Source organism: Ceratotherium simum, chromosome 26, assembly GCF_057802395.1.
Source record: "Ceratotherium simum simum isolate JZ-2026a chromosome 26, ASM5780239v1, whole genome shotgun sequence".
Lineage (NCBI taxonomy): Eukaryota > Metazoa > Chordata > Mammalia > Perissodactyla > Rhinocerotidae > Ceratotherium > Ceratotherium simum.
In genome coordinates, this window is record NC_141925.1 from 31,354,838 (window position 1) to 31,372,583 (window position 17,746).

Below are 17,746 nucleotides of genomic sequence, written 5' to 3' on the forward strand. Positions count from 1 at the left end.
GCTAAGCCACTGGGCCGGCCCTCAATTTTTTTTTTTAATGCTCGTCATGCCCTGCTAAATTGATTTCACCATCCACTCAAGGGTCATGGCCTGCAGATTGAAAAATATTGACTTGCCCATCCAGAGCAGAAGTCAGAAAACTGGCCAAATCCTGCCTTTAGCCTTGCTTGTTTGGTTTCACCTGTTGGTTGTTTCCTGAAAATTGAATTGTATGCCTTCAGACAGGGCTCCTTTCCCTTGTACCATGTCCAACGGTCAGATACCCACCTGCTTCACACATCTGTTACTTGCCTGGCCTCTAAATGCATTTCTGTTTGGGCTGCATTTCTCCAGCTTCTAAAGGAATAGATTATGCATTTATGCATTCCATGCATGTTGACTGTGTGTCTCTCACACGTCAGTCACGTTGCAGGCACTGGGAATACAGCAGAGAGCAGACAAAAATCACTGCCTTCATGGAGTGGAGATTCTAGAAGATTCTAGAAGAGGGACACAGACAAGCCGAAAAACAAGAAGAAGAAATATATTCTTTATTAGAAGGTGATAAATTCTTTAGTGAAAATAAAGAGGAAGGAGATAGGCATGCTCTAAGATCTACCAGATTGCAGGCTTCACACCCCTTTGTGGAAACGAGGAAGCCTAATATGTTCCTACCTAACAGAGGCGCGCTGGGAGAGCACAGCCAGAATTTTCCTCAAAAGAGAGTCCCAGCCTGCCCCAGTAGGTGAACCTGACCCATCACAGCCCCAGATTACTCTACCAAAGGGCGAAGCACCAGTAACTTTAACCTAGAACATGTCAAAACCAGTCAGCCATTAAGGGGGCATTGTTTCGGGACACTGTCACGGGCACATCGGCCCTGGGGTCGGCAGCCCTTCAGATGGATTTCAGGCTTCTCCTTAACGCGGCCTTCGCAGTCCCTATCACTCCTGTCCCGCGGGATAAACGGCCACCTCATTAGCTCTGCACACATGACCCCTCTCGACCGCACTCCTGGTTACTGCGCCTGCCTTATCTCTTGCCTCTCCTCCCTCACATTTTCCGCTCCAACAAAGCCAAACACAGCACCGTGGGCGCTTTCACGCTTCTGTGCCTTTGGACACGCTGTTCCTTCTGCCTGGAAGGCCGCTGGCCTCCATCCCCGCGCGCCCCCTCCCCCTCCTCGGAGAGCTCCCATTCATCCTTCAGAACCCAGCCTGGATGTCCCCTCCTCCAGGAAACCCCCGTAGGCCCCTCGGCCCCATCTCTGTCCCCAGCACCCATCTCTGTTTCGCTTCTCTGCACGATAATTACCGATTTCTCCAAATCTCTCCCCTCCCAGACTCGGGCCTCCTCCAGAGCTAGAGTTGTGCTGGCTGCTGGCTTTGCACCTCAAAGCGCCTAGTCCCCAGATCTGAGCGACAGAGCTTGCACCGAGGCTCAGGCTGGCTCGAAAGGCCCCCATTTCTGCGCTCCGCCTCCCCCGTGGGCCTGCGGGGGCCCGCGCCCGTGCATTTCCCGTGCACGGGGCTCGCGCGGCTGCCCAGCCCCTGACATCAGTAGCCGGCGGCGCCCGGGCCGCTCGCGACTACAAGTCCCGGCACGCCCCGCCGTGGCCGCGCATGCCCAGTGGGCCGGCGTTTGAGTGGCAAGTTGTTTGTTACAGCGAACACCAGCTGCTCTCCGCGCCGGGCGCCGTGTGCCGCTGCTCCGCCAGCGCTGCCGCCCTCGCCCACCGCCCGCCCGCCGCCCGCGGCCCCTCGCGGCTTGGCGGGCTCCCCTTTGTCCGCCTCGGCCCGCCCGGCGCCGAGCTCCCGGTCCCCGGGCCGGCTGCCCGCAGCGCTCGGTGCTGGCTGGGCGCGCAGGGGGCGGGGGCCGCGGCTCGCCCCCCGCCGATGAGCCGCCGTGGAGCGCGGGCGGACGATGGAACTCCACATCCTGGAGCACCGGCTGCAAGTTGCCAGCGTCGCCAAGGAGAGTATCCCGCTCTTCACCTACGGCCTGATCAAACTTGCCTTCCTGTCCTCCAAGACCAGGTGAGCGCGCGGGGACGCGGCGCCGGCCGGGGAGAGACAAAGAGGCGCACCCGGGCGGCTGTCCTCGCCACCGCCGCTCGGAAAACAACTTCGAGCCGCGGGGAGCGCCCCCGCCCCGCCGCTCGCCTTGTTTTTGACAAAGCCACTCAATGTGCCCTCGAACGGGGTCCTTCAGCCCCGACCCCCCCCTCCGATGCACCCCCGCCGCTGTCTCCCCTTATCTCAGCCCCCTCCCTCCTATCTCCTCCCCGAGATCCGGAGGGCCGGGGAGACTGCAGTGACGAATCCGTGAATGAATGAACGAACGAATGAATGAATGAAAAACAGGTGTGGGGACGCGGCCGTGGAAAAAACAAACTAACACCCCACCATCCCCCAATCCCTCGGTTGGGCTGGCCCCCGTCGCCAAGGCGGAGGGAGGGGTTCTGCTGAGCGCGGCTACCCAGAGCAGAAAATCATAAAATCATTAGTGGGTGTTTATCTCAAGGTGCCTGCGAGGATTGCGGACGGCGGGGGAGGCTGGGGGCGGGCAGGGGAGGGGCTGGGGGTGAGGGTCGCGGTGGTTCTTTCTCCTCCGGGTCCGGGAGGTGGGGCGGGGGGGGGCGGGTTGCTGAACCCTGGAAGGGGGAGGAGCAGGCCTGTTTATGGCTCTGCCTTGAGGCCGGGCTTGGATGCTGCAGGGGGAAAAATAGTTGAAGGCCTTGGGAGGTTGGAAAAAAAAAAATCAAGTTGGATTTTCCCATTTCCAGGTAAGGATCTGACTTTGTGAGCCCCGGTAAGGGCTTGGATTAGGGTGTTTTTTTAAGGAGCCCAAGCCCAGTGAAGTGTGAGTGCAATCTAGTGCTGTAACTTAAATCCCGTGTTTGTCCACCATTGTGACTGTTCGAAGGGATGAAGTAGTTGCTGGTTGGGTTTTTCAGGGGCTGGGGCCGCCGTGGTTTTCCCTCCTCCGAAAATGAATGAATAAATTACAGGTCAAGGTTAACGTTAAAATGATGGGCCCTTAGGCTGCCCCCTTGGGCCCTGAGCTCTGGGGATGCAGGGAGATAATTCAATCCGAGGCTCTTATCTGCCTGTTAAAGTTCTTGCCTGGAAATCTCACTTTGATGTGTGTGTCTGAGCGGGCAGCTCGGTCCCACCATTGTTTGTGAGACCTAGCGAGATCTGCCAGTGGCATCTTGTTTACTTTCTTCTCTGGCTGCTTGGTGGGGTATGGAGGATTGAAATCTTTGCCTTTGCTGGGCCTTGGCTCCTTTGATTGAAAAGGTAATTATTAAACAGGTCATTTGAAAACAAAAGCCAACAGCTCGGATGCTCAACCCCCCCCCGCCCTCACAGGCCCCTCTGGCTGTTGACATCCTGTGCCCATCCTGCATCTACCTGCCCTCTGCCCCCCACCCGCTAGCCTGTCTTGAGATTCCAAGGCTGGAGGTAAGAGAAAACGGCCTTGTTTTTCCAACCCTTGGCCCTCAGCCCCAGGCAGCCCCCTGAATGATTTCTCGGCTACCATTCAAACCAGGATGATGACTCAGGCTGCGGCTGTGCGGGGCCTGGGTGCTGGGATGGGGGGGCATTTGGGGGCTTCTTAAAAGGCAGCAAAGGGTGACTCCCTCTGCCCCTTTCCGTTTATGGAGGGACTGGCCCTCTTCCTGCCCCCACCCCAGAATCCAGTTTGGAGGGCTCATAGACAGGCATGTCTTGGGGGTGAGCCCCTGCTGACCTGTCGGACCAGCAAAAGTCTACCCCTCAGTGGGTCGAACTTAACTCCCTCTGTGCAGGAGGCAGCTGGTCTGAGGCCCAGGTGACCAGTCCAGTCTCAAGATGACTCAGAGGTCAAAGGTTGTCTCCATGTCTCCAGGGTCTGGCTGTAGGAAGTGCTTGAGCACATTTGGCAGAAGGCTGAAGGCCTGCCTCTCCGCACTCTGGGCCAGGACACTGGCTTCAGGTTGTAGCTAGCCCCCTCCTTGCCTGTGTGACCGTGGCAAGGTCCCTTTCCTCCTCTGGCCCTCAGTTTGTCCATCTCTAAAATGGAGACAGCACCGCTTGGCCCGCTGGTTTTCACAGAGCTGCTGTGTGTAGCAGGGAGTGGCTGTGGACAATGGCTTTTTAGCAAGCAAAAGAGCTAGTAGGATGTGGATATAGTCTTTAAGCTATTTTTAATAATCAGTCATCCAGGTAGAACTTTGGTGCTGTTTGATTCTTCCATCAGGACCTGCCCCCAAGTGGTGGCCTGTAGACCTGTCATTTTGCCCACCCCACCCCCAACCTAAGTTTAGCCCAAACTAGTGCAGCATCCCCCACCCCAGCCATCTCAGTGCTGCCTGTTTACAGGTTTTCAATCGCTCCCTGCAGGGGGGATCCTTGGCATGGCATTTGAGGTCTTTTGGGATCTGGATCCCGAATCCTCATCTTTAGTCACTCCCTGGCAAATACTCTTTGTTGTTAGCGCTGTCGAGTGGATTCTGACTCCTAGCGACCCTGTGTACAGCAGACGGAACGCTGCCCCGTCTTTTTGAGCTATGCTCTCACCTTCCGGCGCTATATCAGACAATGCTCCGCTGTTATTGGGTTTTCATGGCCAATTTTTCTGGAAGTGGGTGCGCAGGTCCTTCTTCCTAGTCTGTCTTAGTCTGGAAGCTCTGCTGAAACCTGTCCACCATGGAGTACCCTGTGGGTATTTGAAATATCGGTGGCATAGCTTTCAGTGTCACAGCAACACACAGCCACCACAGTATGATAACTCATGACGAGTGGTGTGGCTCCCTGACCGGGAAAAAAAACCCGGGTCGCAGTGGTGAGGGCGCCGAATCTGACCACTAGACCACCAGGGCTGGCTGGCAAAAACTCTGGTGACCCACAGTTTACTTTATCCTTCTCTTCACACCTCCATGCTTTAATGCTCGTGCGTCTCCCATCTCTGCCTGGAACCCCACCTCCCCCCCAGGAAATCTCTGTTCAACCCTCCAGATCTAGTGGAACTTCCCTGAACCCCACTTCCCTCCACCGCCAGCAGGCTTAGTCACTTCCTCCCTCTTGTGTCTACCTGGGTGGGTGCTTGGGGAGGGGTATGGCATTGATAGATACCCATTCTGTGTGCAGGTGCCCCTGGGTCCAAGAGATGTTGAAGTACCCTGCCCCTCTCTCTTTGAAGCCCAGAGTCTGGTGAGAGAGAAGGAAGAGGCGATCACAATACAGCAGGGTTGAGTCAGGGAAGAGGAGTCTAGTAGGGTAGCTGAGGGGTCTGGGGGACTGCCTGAGGGAGCCTGGGAGGCTTCCTGCAGGAGGTGGCATTCGACCTTAGGGCTTTAAAATAGGAATTAGCTAGGTGGGAAAGGGAATCCTGGTCCCAGATCCTGTGTCTACCATGGTACGATTCGGAATTAGGTTTTACACCTGCTTTGCAGGGAAGGAATCAAAAGCTCAAATGTTAAGTGACTTGCTCAAGGTCATGCAGTAAGTGGTACAGCTGGGATTTGAATCTCCATCTTTCTGGCTTAAACTCAGAGAGGTTTGCTATCACAGGTTGCAGAAGACGCCCATGTTCACCAGTTATGGCCAGTCCTTCTCTTGGCTGCGTGCTGTTCTAAAGGCTTTAGGAGCACAGAGTGGAGCCTGTGGGCTTTCTGTATGTCCTCCGCCTGCCTTTGTGGGCCTTTTCCTCTGCCAGCAATGCTTGTCCCTCACCACCTCCCATCTAGACTTACTGCATCCTCACCTTAACCTTTTGTCACTTCGCAACTTTTGTCCATAGCAGTATATCATTTGCTTGTCTCATTCTCCCACCTGGATTATAAACCTTACTCTCAGGAAGCTTTTGTGTATCTTTTTATACACCCCCCATCCCCCTAGATAATAAAGCTCTCTTTGTTTCACCGTCTATTACAGAGAGGTGAGGACAGTGGGTTTGGAGCAGTAAAATGGGTTCCTCCAGGTCACAGAGCTGGGAAGAAACAGAAGTGGGATTTGAACCAGCTCCTTTCTTGGCTGTGCTTAGCACACTGCTTTGTAGGCGCTTAGTAACTGCCTGTTTGATGGATGTCCGACTCATGCAGGGAGTGACCCAGATTTCAGCTGGAGTCTCTGACGAGTGCCCTGGGGGCTGGAAGAGGCTAGGCAGGCAGAATCACACCTGGAGAAGCCTGGCCAGGGACCCTGCCCCGGCTCTCCGGGCAGCATGTGGGTGTGGCTGGAATAGGGGGCAGCAAGCCAGCTGAGTGCACTTATTCTAGGCACAAAGCTGGAGGGTGAGACCCTGGGTGAGCGTCCTCTCCGCCCTTGTGCTAAACCTGAGGTTCTGGGCCCGCTGCAGCCCACCCACCTCTCTCTCCAGCCTCATCTCTCATGGCTCCCACCCACGCAGATTATTTCTCACGTGTGCACACACGCGCACACACACACACACACACCCTGTGATGTCTCCAACCTCAGGCCTTTGTTCTGTCTGCCTGGAATGTTACTCCTTGCCCTACCCCCTTTGTATGCTCATTCTTCTAGATTCCATTAAAGCCTCACCTCCTCCAGGAAGTCTTCCGTGAGTGCACAGCTGAGCTCAGACTCTTCTCTGGTATGATGGGCTTAATCTTATTTTTTTTTATTTTTTTATTTTTTTTGTGAGGAAGATCAGCCCTGAGCTAACATCCATGCTAATCCTCCTCTTTTTGCTGAGGAAGACCGGCTCTGAGCTAACATCTATTGCTAATCCTCCTCCTTTTTTTTTTCCCCAAAGCCCCAGTAGATAGTTGCATGTCATAGTTGCACATCCTTCTAGTTGCTGTATGTGGGACGTGGCCTCAGCATGGCCAGAGAAGCGGTGCGTCGGTGCACGCCGGGGATCCGAACCCAGGCCGCCAGTAGCGGAGCGTGCAGCGCACACTTAACTGCTAAGCCACGGGCCGGCCCTAATGGGCTTAATCTTAAGAAGATTAAGTGTGTCCTTAAGAAGATGAAATGTGACCAACCATGGACTATCAGCAGGATGTTTTGGGCTGCAAATAGCAAAAAGCCATGACTTAGTTGGTGTCAACAATCAGAAGTTTGAACTTTGCATGATAAGAGGTTATGAGTCGGGCTAGTCTGTGGTTGGTTGACTTGAAGGCTTGATGATGTCATCAAAGACCGAGGTCTTCCTGTCTTTCTATTTATTTGGCTGTCTGTGGCATGATGCTGTGGCTCTCTGACTACTGGCTGGGGCAGGTCCAGGCATTATGGGCAGTGGGGAGGAAGTCCAGGGGAGAGAAAGGGTTGCTGCCTCCCCGGTGTCTGTGAGAAGACCTTTCCAGGAACACACCCCTCTCCTGGACAGACTTCCTCATCACATTGATCAGGATTGGGTCACATGAGCGTGCCTACACCAGTCACTGGCACAGGGAATGAGACCATCATGGACCAATCAGGACTCACGGCTGCAGCTGGGGCCTGCCACCTGGGGGCTTGTAGCCACGGGGAGGGGGAGGCTAGTGTGGCTCTTCTGGGACTCGGATTTCCTCTCTGTGACCCCATAACACAAAACGGAACAGTTGCAGTCATGTGTCACATAATGACGGGCGACATATACAACAGTGGTCCTATCAGATTAGTACCACATAGTCTAGGTGTGTAGTGGGCTGTACCGCCTATGTTTGTGTAAGTACTCTCTGTGATGTTTGCCCAACGACGAAATCATCTAACAATACATTTTTCAGAACGTGTCCCCGTCATTAAGCGATGCATGACTCTAATAAGTATAAAGTAAAAACAGTGATGACAACTCCAAGTCGAGGCTGTAATGTGACACAGCTGGGATTTAAACCCAAGAAGTCTGGCCGTGGAACCTGTCCTGATGACCATTTGGCCAGGCATAAAGCACACCGGTTTGGACGCCTCATCCCCAGGAACCGCTTAGCAGAGGTATCACTGAGAGGCCATAGCAGGGCGAGGAGGGGGGGGCAGGGGCAAAATCCTTATCCTGAAATGCATTCAGGTGGCAGGAAGCTGCAGCATGCTCTTTTTGCCCGTGAAATGCTCTTATCTGCATTCTATCCTAGAAAGTCCATCTCGTTTGATTGGCAAATACATCACCTAGGAGAGTCTGCAGTGAGCACGTATCCACAGAAACCCATGCTGCCCACCTGGGCCAGATCCGCTGTCCGCAGGTCTCGGGTACATTTTGGCCTGCATGTGTTCATTCGTGTCGCTGCCTGAGGGCGATCTTGCCAACAAGCCACAGTGAGCGTTAAAGACGCAAGAGGCATTTATGGGAGAAAAGTTCAAAATTGCAAAAAGTCCATCCAAAGCCCTTGTTTTCCTGAGTGCCTTGGGCTCAGGCCACTGTTTGATTGCAGTTTAGGGAAAGGCAGTCTGGCAGGGGAGTCAGAGCCCTGGGACCCAGCATTTCAGGGGGGATCCTAGCACTGCTACATCCTGGCAGTGTGACCTTGTGCAGGTTGCTTGACCTCTCTGTGCTGTCAGTTTCTTACCTTTAAAGCAGGGATAACGATCCTGTCTACTGCCTAGGTAGTTGTGAGGGCTTCAGGAGACAAAGCATGACAAGCACTTCAAATAGTGCCTGGTCCGCTGTAAGCTGTGCTAAGCGCTAGCTGAGAGAAAATGCCCTGGTTAAGCTGTCCAGCGCCAATCTGTGGGGGCAGAGTTTAAAAGTCCAGGGTTCGGAGACTCCCTATGCACACACAATCACACTCTGATTCTAGGAAGTGGAGATTCTGTCACTGTCCTCCAGGAACCTAGCCAAGGACACCAGTCATTTAGGGCCTCTGAAAGGGGCAGCCAAAATCCTGTAGGACCCCAGAGCTGCAAGCAAGGAAGGCTTCCTAGAGGAGGCGGCACCATTTGAGCTGAGGCTGGGTAGAATGGGAAGATGTCAGGAGGTGGAGGTGCTGGGGACGAAGGAAGACAGGCTGGCAGGGAGCAGGAGTGGGTGGGCACAGGTGGGTCAGGGGAGGGGTGCGGGTTGAGAGACCACAGGATGGGCCCCAGAGCCATTTCCCACGCCTGCCCGGGACAGTCATGGCCTGCTGCTGCCCCAGAGGAAGAGGCTGGCTCAACCCCAGCTCCCAGGCACCGGGTATGGAAGGCACAGGGTCGTCCTCGGCCTGCCCCACATCCAGCTGCTCAGCGTGGTCCACGCCTCCTCACCCATGCCCACTGCATCTGCGGTGGCCCGTCCTCGTCATCTCTCCGCTGAATTATCCAAACAACCTCCCCACCGCTCCGTCTGCGTCCAGGGCGGTGCAAATTGTTAGCACAGCCAGAGCCGTCTGGGCAGGAGCAAAGGCCTGGAGGCTGGAACAAGAAAGGTATATGCAGAGTGCAGGCTGTGACTTGTGGCTGGTGTGACCACAGCTTGGGGTTGGTGCAAATTGGTAGGTTTTGTTCATGCAGAAACCCTGCAACATGCACCTGCCACGTGTAGGGCCCAGTGGGAAACACAAAAGGGGCTGCTTTCTGTCCAGTGGGAAGAAAAGATGTGCTTTCCACTAAAGGGAGAGAGTGAGAGGCCAGAGGCCCAGGGAGAGGGGACAGCTGGTGCTACAGGGGCTGAGTGGAGGCCCTGTGGCCCAACCACAGGTTGGTGCTGGGGTGGATGTCATGGTTCACTCGGAATCCCTGACCGCATCTTGGCCTTGCTCAAAACCCTCCTCAGACTGCCCCCTGCCCCTGGTTCACTCTCCTTGCCTGGCATTGTGAATACTCCTTGATCTGACTTCTTCTGTCCCCTCTGGCTTTGTCCTTTGTCTATACCACACATGCCCTATTTTTAGAGTAACTGTGGTAGTTTTTAAATGTCCCAAATTCTTTGACACTCTTCTCTTCAAAAGCTAGAGCTCCCCACCTTTAAGTGGGGTCTGGATTAGTGACTTGCTTCTAATGAGTAGAAGGTAACAGAAGTGGTGCTGTAAGGCTTCTGAGGCTAGGGCATAAAAGGGTAGCTTCTGCCTGGCGCACACTCCGCTCTGTTTCTCTCTTGGATCCCTTGCTCTGTGCGAGGCCAGCCGCCATGTTGTGAGGACACTCAAGCAGCCTTTGGAAAGGCCCACCACAGTGGAGAGGAAATGAGGCCTCCCACCAACAGCCAGCCTGTGAGTGCGGCCTCCCGCCCCAGGCAAGCCTTCAGTGACTGCAGCCCCAGCCTTAACTGTGAACTCACAAGAGATCCTCAGCCAGAAGGGTCCAGTTGAGCCCCTGCCAAATTCCTAACCCATAGAACTGTGAGAGATAGAAAAGTGTGTTGTTGTTTCAAGCCACTGAGTTTTCAGGCAATTTGTTATGCAATAGATAACTAATACAGTGACTATGTAGTTTATCATCCAAATGGGGACACTTATGAGAATAACAGGGAACACAAAAAAGAATTACCCAGAACAACAGGGCAGACCAGAAAGTGGGATAGCCCTAGCTTTAGTCCAGCCAGACAGCTCTCACAAGTCCTTAAACCTAACACAGCCTCTTCCTGGAGTCGGCTCAAGCACCACCTCCTCCAGGAAGCCACCCTGGGCTGGGCGAGTGGCTTCCTGGCATCCCCTGTGCCTCAGGGTGTAGGTTGGAAGGGCTGGTCTCCCTCTGTCCTCACCCCAGGTGCATGTCCAGGCCTCAGGACATGTGCTCCACGGCACTGAGTCATCGCCTGGGGTCCAGAGAGGCACCTGTAAAGGACTGAATTGGTCTCTTCTGAGCCTGCACATGGCTGGCATGTTTTTTTCTTAGAACAGACCTCTGGTATGAGGAACCAGCCTGAGTAAACCAGCCCAGTCCCGCCCGTGCTGGAACAGTCGGATTCTGGTTGTGCCTGTGCTGCTCTTGAGCACAAGTAGACAGGCCCTCTGAGATCTCCAGCAGCTGGCAGTAAACCCAAACCGTTAGCCACTCGGTTTGTTGTGAGTATATTAAATTAAAACTTCTAAGGGGAAACTCACCTCTAGATGCCTTACACTCATCCTTGCCTTAAATATAATATGTTGGACATACTCTGACCTCTGAGATCTATGCTTAAAAGCTTGGGGTCTTATCTGTCCACCCATGTTCATAGCAGCAGCATTCACAATAGCCCAAAGCTGGAAGCAACCCAGGTGTCCTTCAGCAGATGAATGGATAAGCAAAATGTGATCTCTGCATACAATGGAATATTATTCAGCCTTAAAAAGGCACGAAGTTCTGACACATCCCACAACGTGGATGAACCTTGAGGACGTTATGCCAGGTGAAATAAGCCAGTCATAGAAAGGACAAGTTCTGTATGATTCCACTTACATGAGGTCCCTGGAGTAGTCAAATTCGTGGAGACAGAAAGTCGAATGGTGGGTGCCAGGGGGTGGGGGAGGAGAATGGGGAGTTAGTGTTTCATGGGGCTAGAGTTTCAGTTTTGCGAGATGAAAAGAGTTCTGCATATTGGTTGCACAATAATGTGAAGGTACTTACTACTGAACTGTACACCTAGAAATGGTGAAAATGGTAAATTTTATATTATGTATGTTTCAAGAAAATTAAAAAAAGAGAGATAGGAGACTGGCGAGTGTGCAGAAGCAAAGGGCATTGTGGCCAGTGGATGGTGGATCTAGGCCGAGGGAAAGAGCCAACACCTAGGGAGACAGCTGCTCTGAGCATGTTCTGTATTAACTCATTTAATCCTCACACAAGCCTTATCATGTTGGTACAGTTACTGGTCCCATTTCACAGATGAGGAAACTGAGGCACTAAATGGTTCAGTTCCCTTGCCCAAGATCACAGAAACCAGTAAGTGAAGAGTAGGGTGTTTGTTTGTTTTTTTGTGAGGAAGATCAGCCCTGAGCTAACATCCAATGCCAATCCTCCTCTTTTTTGCTGAGGAAGATTGGCCCCGGGCTAACATCCATGCCCATCTTCCGCTTCTTTATATGAGACGCCACCACAGCATGGCTTGACAAGCAGTACGTCAGTCTGCGCCCGGGATCCAAACCTGCGAACCCCGGGCTGCCAAAGTGGAGTGCGTGAACTCAACCACTATGCCGCCAGGCTGGCCCTGAGTAGGATTTTTTTTATGACAGCTTTATTGAGATATAATTCTCTTAAACTACCCTTTAGTAGCTTCTAGTATATTCACAGAGTTGTGCAACCATCACAACTAATTCCAAAACATGTTCATCACCCCAAAAGAAACCATGTCCATTACTCAGTCATTGCCTGTTCTCCAGCTCACCCCCAGCCCCTGGCAACACTAACTGACTTTCTGTCTCTGTAGATTTGCCTGTTCTGGACATTTCATATAAATGGAGTCAGACAACATGTGGTTCTTTGCGACTGACTACTTTCACTTAGCATGATGTTTTCAAGGTTCATCCGTGTTGTAATATGTAACATGAGTTGTTAGGAGCCTCATGTGTCAGTGTGTCATTCCTTTTTATGACTGAGTAATATTCCGTTGTATGGATGGACCACATTTTGTTTCTTTATCCATTAAGGGATGTTTCCACAGTTTAGCGATTATGAATAACACTGCTGTGAGCATCTATGCACAAGTGTTTGTGTGAGTGTGTGTTTTCATGTCTCTTGGGTGTATATCTAGGAGTGGAATTGCTAAGGTCGTAGGGTAACTCTGTATTTAACCTTTGGAAGAAGAGCCGGGCTGTTTTCTACAGCGGCTGCACCACTGAACATCCCTGAGGAGCAGGGATTGGAACCCAGGGTCCCTGGCTGCAGAGTCCATGTTCTTAAACAAGCACGCTAGCTTAGTGTGGTAGGAGCCTGGAGGCCCTTCCCAGCTGGGTGACCACAGTCTAGGCTACTGAACCTCTTGGAGACTCGGTTTCTTTGTGGGCAAACAGCATTATGGGAAATGAGAGCCTGGATAAAGCCCCCGGCCCGTGTCAGCTTCGCCTCATCGTCCTCCTGGTACCAAGCTTGAGGGAATTTGGTGTCATCTAAGCAGGCACACCTGTGTGAGTGGAGGTGAGGAAGTGTCACGTGTGGGCTCTGGTGGTTCTTGGGGCCCTCGGAGACAGCGCCCATGGACCTCATGTTTCTCCTCATCTTGAATGGGTGGTCGCTGCAGTGGTGGGCTCCGGGAGTGTTAAGTCGGCGTTGGGGTGGCCACACCTGGAAGCCCTGGTGGGGTGTCAGCAGTGGAGGGCGGGCTCCGTCGCTGACCCAGACTGGGCTGTGGCCACGTGACCTGAGCTGAGGCTGCCGGAGGTGAAGAGGGCAGGAGGGAGGGTCAGGCCAGGCCCCCTCTCCTCCTGTACAGCCCGCACCCTGGGCACGAGCTAGGTGCTTGGTTTCAAGGTAGGGTTAACTTCCCTCCGCTGAAACCAGGCTGCCCCTCCTGGACACCACCTGGACTTTCCTCCCCACCCTCAGGGCCTCTACCCCAGGCCTGTCTTCCTTTTGACCCTCCCACCCCACGATTTACTCCATTTCTTGAGCAGGAAAGGCAGTGGGTGGAAATTTGTTCTCGAAGTTCAATCTTTTTCCTTTAGATCTCAAAAGTCACCAATGCAGTGACCTATGTTATGACAGATTTAGAACAAACACGGCTTAACCTTGGAGATCTTTTCTGAGAGCCTACTAGGCGCCAGGCCACAGTGGGGCTTTCCATCATTTACACTCACCATGGCTCTGTGGGAAGGAGGGGTTGACCCCCAGCCGGCAGGAGGCAGCTGCTATGTAAGCCGTGGATGTGTAGCAGATTGGGGTTCAGGGCGGCTCCCCACTCCCAGCCCTTCTCCACCTGTGCCCACCTCTGCTCATTCCTGCTGCTAACTCTGGTCTTGTGCTGAGGGCCGTTGCTCAGGGGATGTGCGCATAATTGTCAAGAAAATGTGTTTTTGGGGCCGGCCTGGTGGCGCAAGCGGTTAAGTGCGCGCGCTCTGCTGTGGTGGCCCGGGGTTCGCCGGTTCGGATCCCGGACGTGCACCAACGCACCGCTTGGCAAACAATGCTGTGGCGGCGTCCCATGTAAAGTGGAGGAAGATGGGCACGGATGTTAGCCCAGGGCCAGTCTTCCTCAGCAAAAAGAGGAGGATTGGCAGATGTTAGCTCAGGGCCGATCTTCCTCAAAAAAAAAAAAAAAGAAAATGTGTTTTTATTTATTTATTTTATAATTTTATTTATTTATTTTTCCCCCCAAAGCCCCAGTAGATAGTTGTATGTCATAGCTGCACATCCTTCTAGTTGCTGTATGTGGGACGCGGCCTCAGCATGGCCGGAGAAGCGGTGCGTCGGTGCGCGCCCGGGATCTGAACCCGGGCCGCCAGCAGCGGAGCGGCCGCACTTAACCGCTAAGCCACGGGGCCGGCCCAAGAAAATGTGTTTTTAATCCAAAGTCCACCACTTACCAGTTCTGTGACCTTGTTAGGAGCCTCAAAGGGTGCTCAGTTTCTTCGTCTTTAATAAACCGATGTGACCTCAATAAAATAAAATAAAAAATGGGCGTTGTAATATCGACCTGTTTGGGTTGTGTTGAGGACTCAATGGGAAATTTCACGTCGAGGTCTTGGGTGTCTGTCTGACACACAGTGAGCTGGTTATTTGTATGAATTCGACGGATATTTATTGAAGTTGACGTTATTTACCGAAGTGCACTGGGCTGGACTGCAAGTGTCAGTGAGGGGCAGTGGTGGCCTCTGCCCCCACAACGATGACAGTCTGTTCTTCGGAATTATTGGAAGGGCCGATCTGACAGTTGCAAGATGGATTGACTTATTCTGGGTTTTGTTTGACAAGGGGAGTGTTTTCAGATTGGCCGAGCAGTGGGGACTGACATGGACTGGCCCACTGGCCCGAGGGCCCGGGGAGAGGAGGCCAGCAGGGGAGGAGGCAGCTATAGGGACACAGGCCCCAGAAGCTTGGGGGCCAGGCAAGTGGCCCACCATAAAAGCAGCTTGTCAGAGCCAAGAGCTCTGGTGTCTTCCAGTCGGCCTTTTAAAGGCGTGAGCTTCTGCTCCCAGCAAGGTCTTGGGAACCGTTCTCTGCCCCACGCACTGGGCCACTGTGCCTGGCTGACGCTCGAACACCCCAGCCTTGGCATGTCCCAAATGGTACTCATCATCTCCCGTCCAGACCTGCTCCACCCTCCTCTGTGTCCCCACATCCATCCGTCTCCCCCACATCCAGCCCGTCTTCTGGCCCTTTCTCTAATCCCCCCTCCTCTGCCCGCTGACTGCTTCCTCCATCCCCCTCCACTCAAGCCCCCTCACCTGACCCTGGCCCTCAGGAGGAGGGTCTTGTCCCCTCTAGGCCTCTTGCTCAGCAGAGGGGCAGCTTTGGTTTGCACAGAAATCTACTCCCTTCTTGCACACGTCTGAACTGTTCTGAGATGGGGTCCAGGCCCCGAGCGTAGCCCCCGAGGCCCTGCCCTCTGGACTCAGGCCCCCCGCCTCCCTAAGCCCCTGCCTTCTTCTCTTCTTTCCTGGTTCATTCTTGCTACCCATCCCCCTGCAGTGCCCGTGACCCTCTTTTCTGACCAGGACAGCCTCCAGATGTCCCTGCCATCTGAGTTCGGTGTCCTGGGCTGCCATGTGCGAGCTGTGTAGCCTCGGCTGGTCCCTTCCTGTCTCTGAGCCCTGCGGTCCTCGTCTATAAGACGGGTCAGCGATAGTGCCAGGCCGCCACGTTTCATGCAGCCTGGAATGTTTGGCCTCAGTGAGAACAGGTGTCGCCAAAAGCCAAGCCTGACAAGAGTGGGGGGCCGTGTTTGCAGTCTCAGGTGGGCTTGAGCAACAGGGCTCTTACATGCTCCTCATTCCCAGGAGTCCCCGCGGGGCCTGGCCCTTCTCTGTGGTCTTCAGGGCACAGAGAGGATGTCCATACTGTGCTTTCTGAGGGAGAGTTTAAATGTGGCATCAAAGGCCTCAGGATGGGTACAGAGTTGTCACCCCAGCTTTGTGAAGCGATGCAGGGTGAGCCCCAGAAGTAGGGAGAAACCCCATCCCAGACCCATTCTTCTCAGGGGTTAGGATTTGGAGCCTGGAGTCGCATCTGGAACATTGACATGGGGCCGGGTGGTGGAGTTCTGGGGGTCCTTGACTCTCCCCCCCTTAACTGCCTTGGGGACATGGGGGCAGGGCTCGCAGGGGCAAGAGTTGCCCCCCAGCCCTCCCAGCCAGGAGCTGGGATTCATTTCTGAGCTCTGATTCATTTCTCCCCATCCCACGGTGTGGCCCCGGGCAGGTGCAGCTCTGGTGGGTGGGGGGGGACCCCATGGGGAACTGCCGGGGAGAACTCATTTGCACCCACCCAGGCTGGACCCCCAAGCTGAGCAGTCCTTTTGCGATGGGTCATCCATGCAGAGTATCACGTTGGGAGTAGGGAGACTGGAGGTGTTCCAAGGGTCACCTGTAAATGATAAGGCACCATATCGGCCCCTCGAGCCTGGCCTCCGAGGGGCCCCAGTGGGCAGCCCAGATAAGGAGAACCTGCGCTTGAAGGCAGTGAAACCGCATTTCTTTTTTTCATCTGCTCTTTTCTCAGTACTCTTCAGAGTTCAGAGGAATTCTATTCAGATCCCCCCCCAGCTTCCGTTGGCCCACCCCCTCCCCCAGCTCTGAGGTCCACATTAGCCCAGTTCAGCTGCCCGGAGTTGTCAGTTTCTGCTGGAAAACGGAGAAGGCAATGGCACCCATGTCCCAGGGCTGAGCCGAGGGGGTGGTGAGGTCAGACAGATAAAGGGCAGAGTCCTTGCCTGGTCCCGGGTCCCAGCGCAGTGAGGGCTGCGGGGCTGGGAGACGATGGAGATGCTGAGATTCCGCGGTATCCACCTGTACCGCGGGCTGCACTTGGTATACAGTTGTGCTGCTAAAATGTCCTGTGAAAAATCCAACCACTAGAAAATTGCCCCGTCTTAATGCCCCAAGAAGCGCTGTTCTCAAAGCCCAGGACCCCTGATTCTTCCTGTAGAATAAAGGTTCTAGCACCACCCAACTCCCCACACACGTGTCTGTCTCATGAGGGCAGGTTCCCAGCCTCGTCCCCTCTCTGACCAAGGTCAGGGGCAGGTCAAGGAGGGGCCCAAGGGAGCAGTTCAGGTGAGCGTCTAGGCCGGGAAGCCTGTGCCCCTAGCCTCCCAAGGGCTTGTCCGTCACGCCAGGGGGGAATCAGGCACATTGGACGGGGGCTGGAGGAGACAGAGGCTGCACGGTGGAGAAGGTTCTTTCTTTCTGTCTGTGGTTTCCTTACACCTAGTGTGGGCCCTTGCCCCTCGAGGCTTCCTTCTTCCCCACCAGTTCACAAGTGTGTTTTGACGCCTACTCCATGCTGAGTGCTGGTTCCGTGAGGACTCGGACCCCGACCCTGCACTGGTAGACAGCATGGTGGGGGAGACAGCTCTGAAGCTCTTGATCATGCTGTCGTCTGGTGAAAAGAAAGCCCTCAAGGCACAGGGGAGCTTGAGGTACAGAGGAGGAGGTACCGTTGAGTCTGGGCGGGTTAGGGAGGGCTTCCAGGAGAGGTGGCATTGAGCCAGGCTTGCAGCATTAAGGTAGAGAAGGGACTTCCCAGAAGGAAGAACAGCATGTGCAGAAGCACAGAGGCCTGGCCCGTGTGGCTCAGGGTGTGGTGGAGCAGCGTGGGGGCTGGGAGAGTGGCTCTGTGATGAGGGAGAGCCCAAGGGCTCTGTCCAGGCTGCTCGGACGGGATCTGGGTGCCGACCTAATCCCAGGGCCAGAGAAGGGTCAAAGGGGAGGGGAGGGCAGGCAAGGAAGAGGACAGCTGGGGGAAGGGCCCGGAGAAGTAGCCCAGTGGAAAAAGGACTGCGAGAGAATGGGGTG

The 17,746-nt window shown here is 54.3% G+C and overlaps 1 protein-coding gene across 1 annotated transcript in view; it reads left to right on the top strand.

Moving 5' to 3' along the window:
• The first annotated feature begins 1,680 nt into the window (after positions 1-1,680).
• CASTOR2 (cytosolic arginine sensor for mTORC1 subunit 2) overlaps positions 1,681-17,746 on the top strand; it is a 63,839-nt gene continuing 47,773 nt past the window's right edge. Inside the window, exon 1 of the mRNA XM_004439512.3 lies at positions 1,681-2,015. Coding sequence (XP_004439569.1) covers positions 1,903-2,015 — 113 coding nt within the window. The 5' untranslated portion in view covers positions 1,681-1,902. The remainder of the gene's footprint in view (positions 2,016-17,746) is intronic.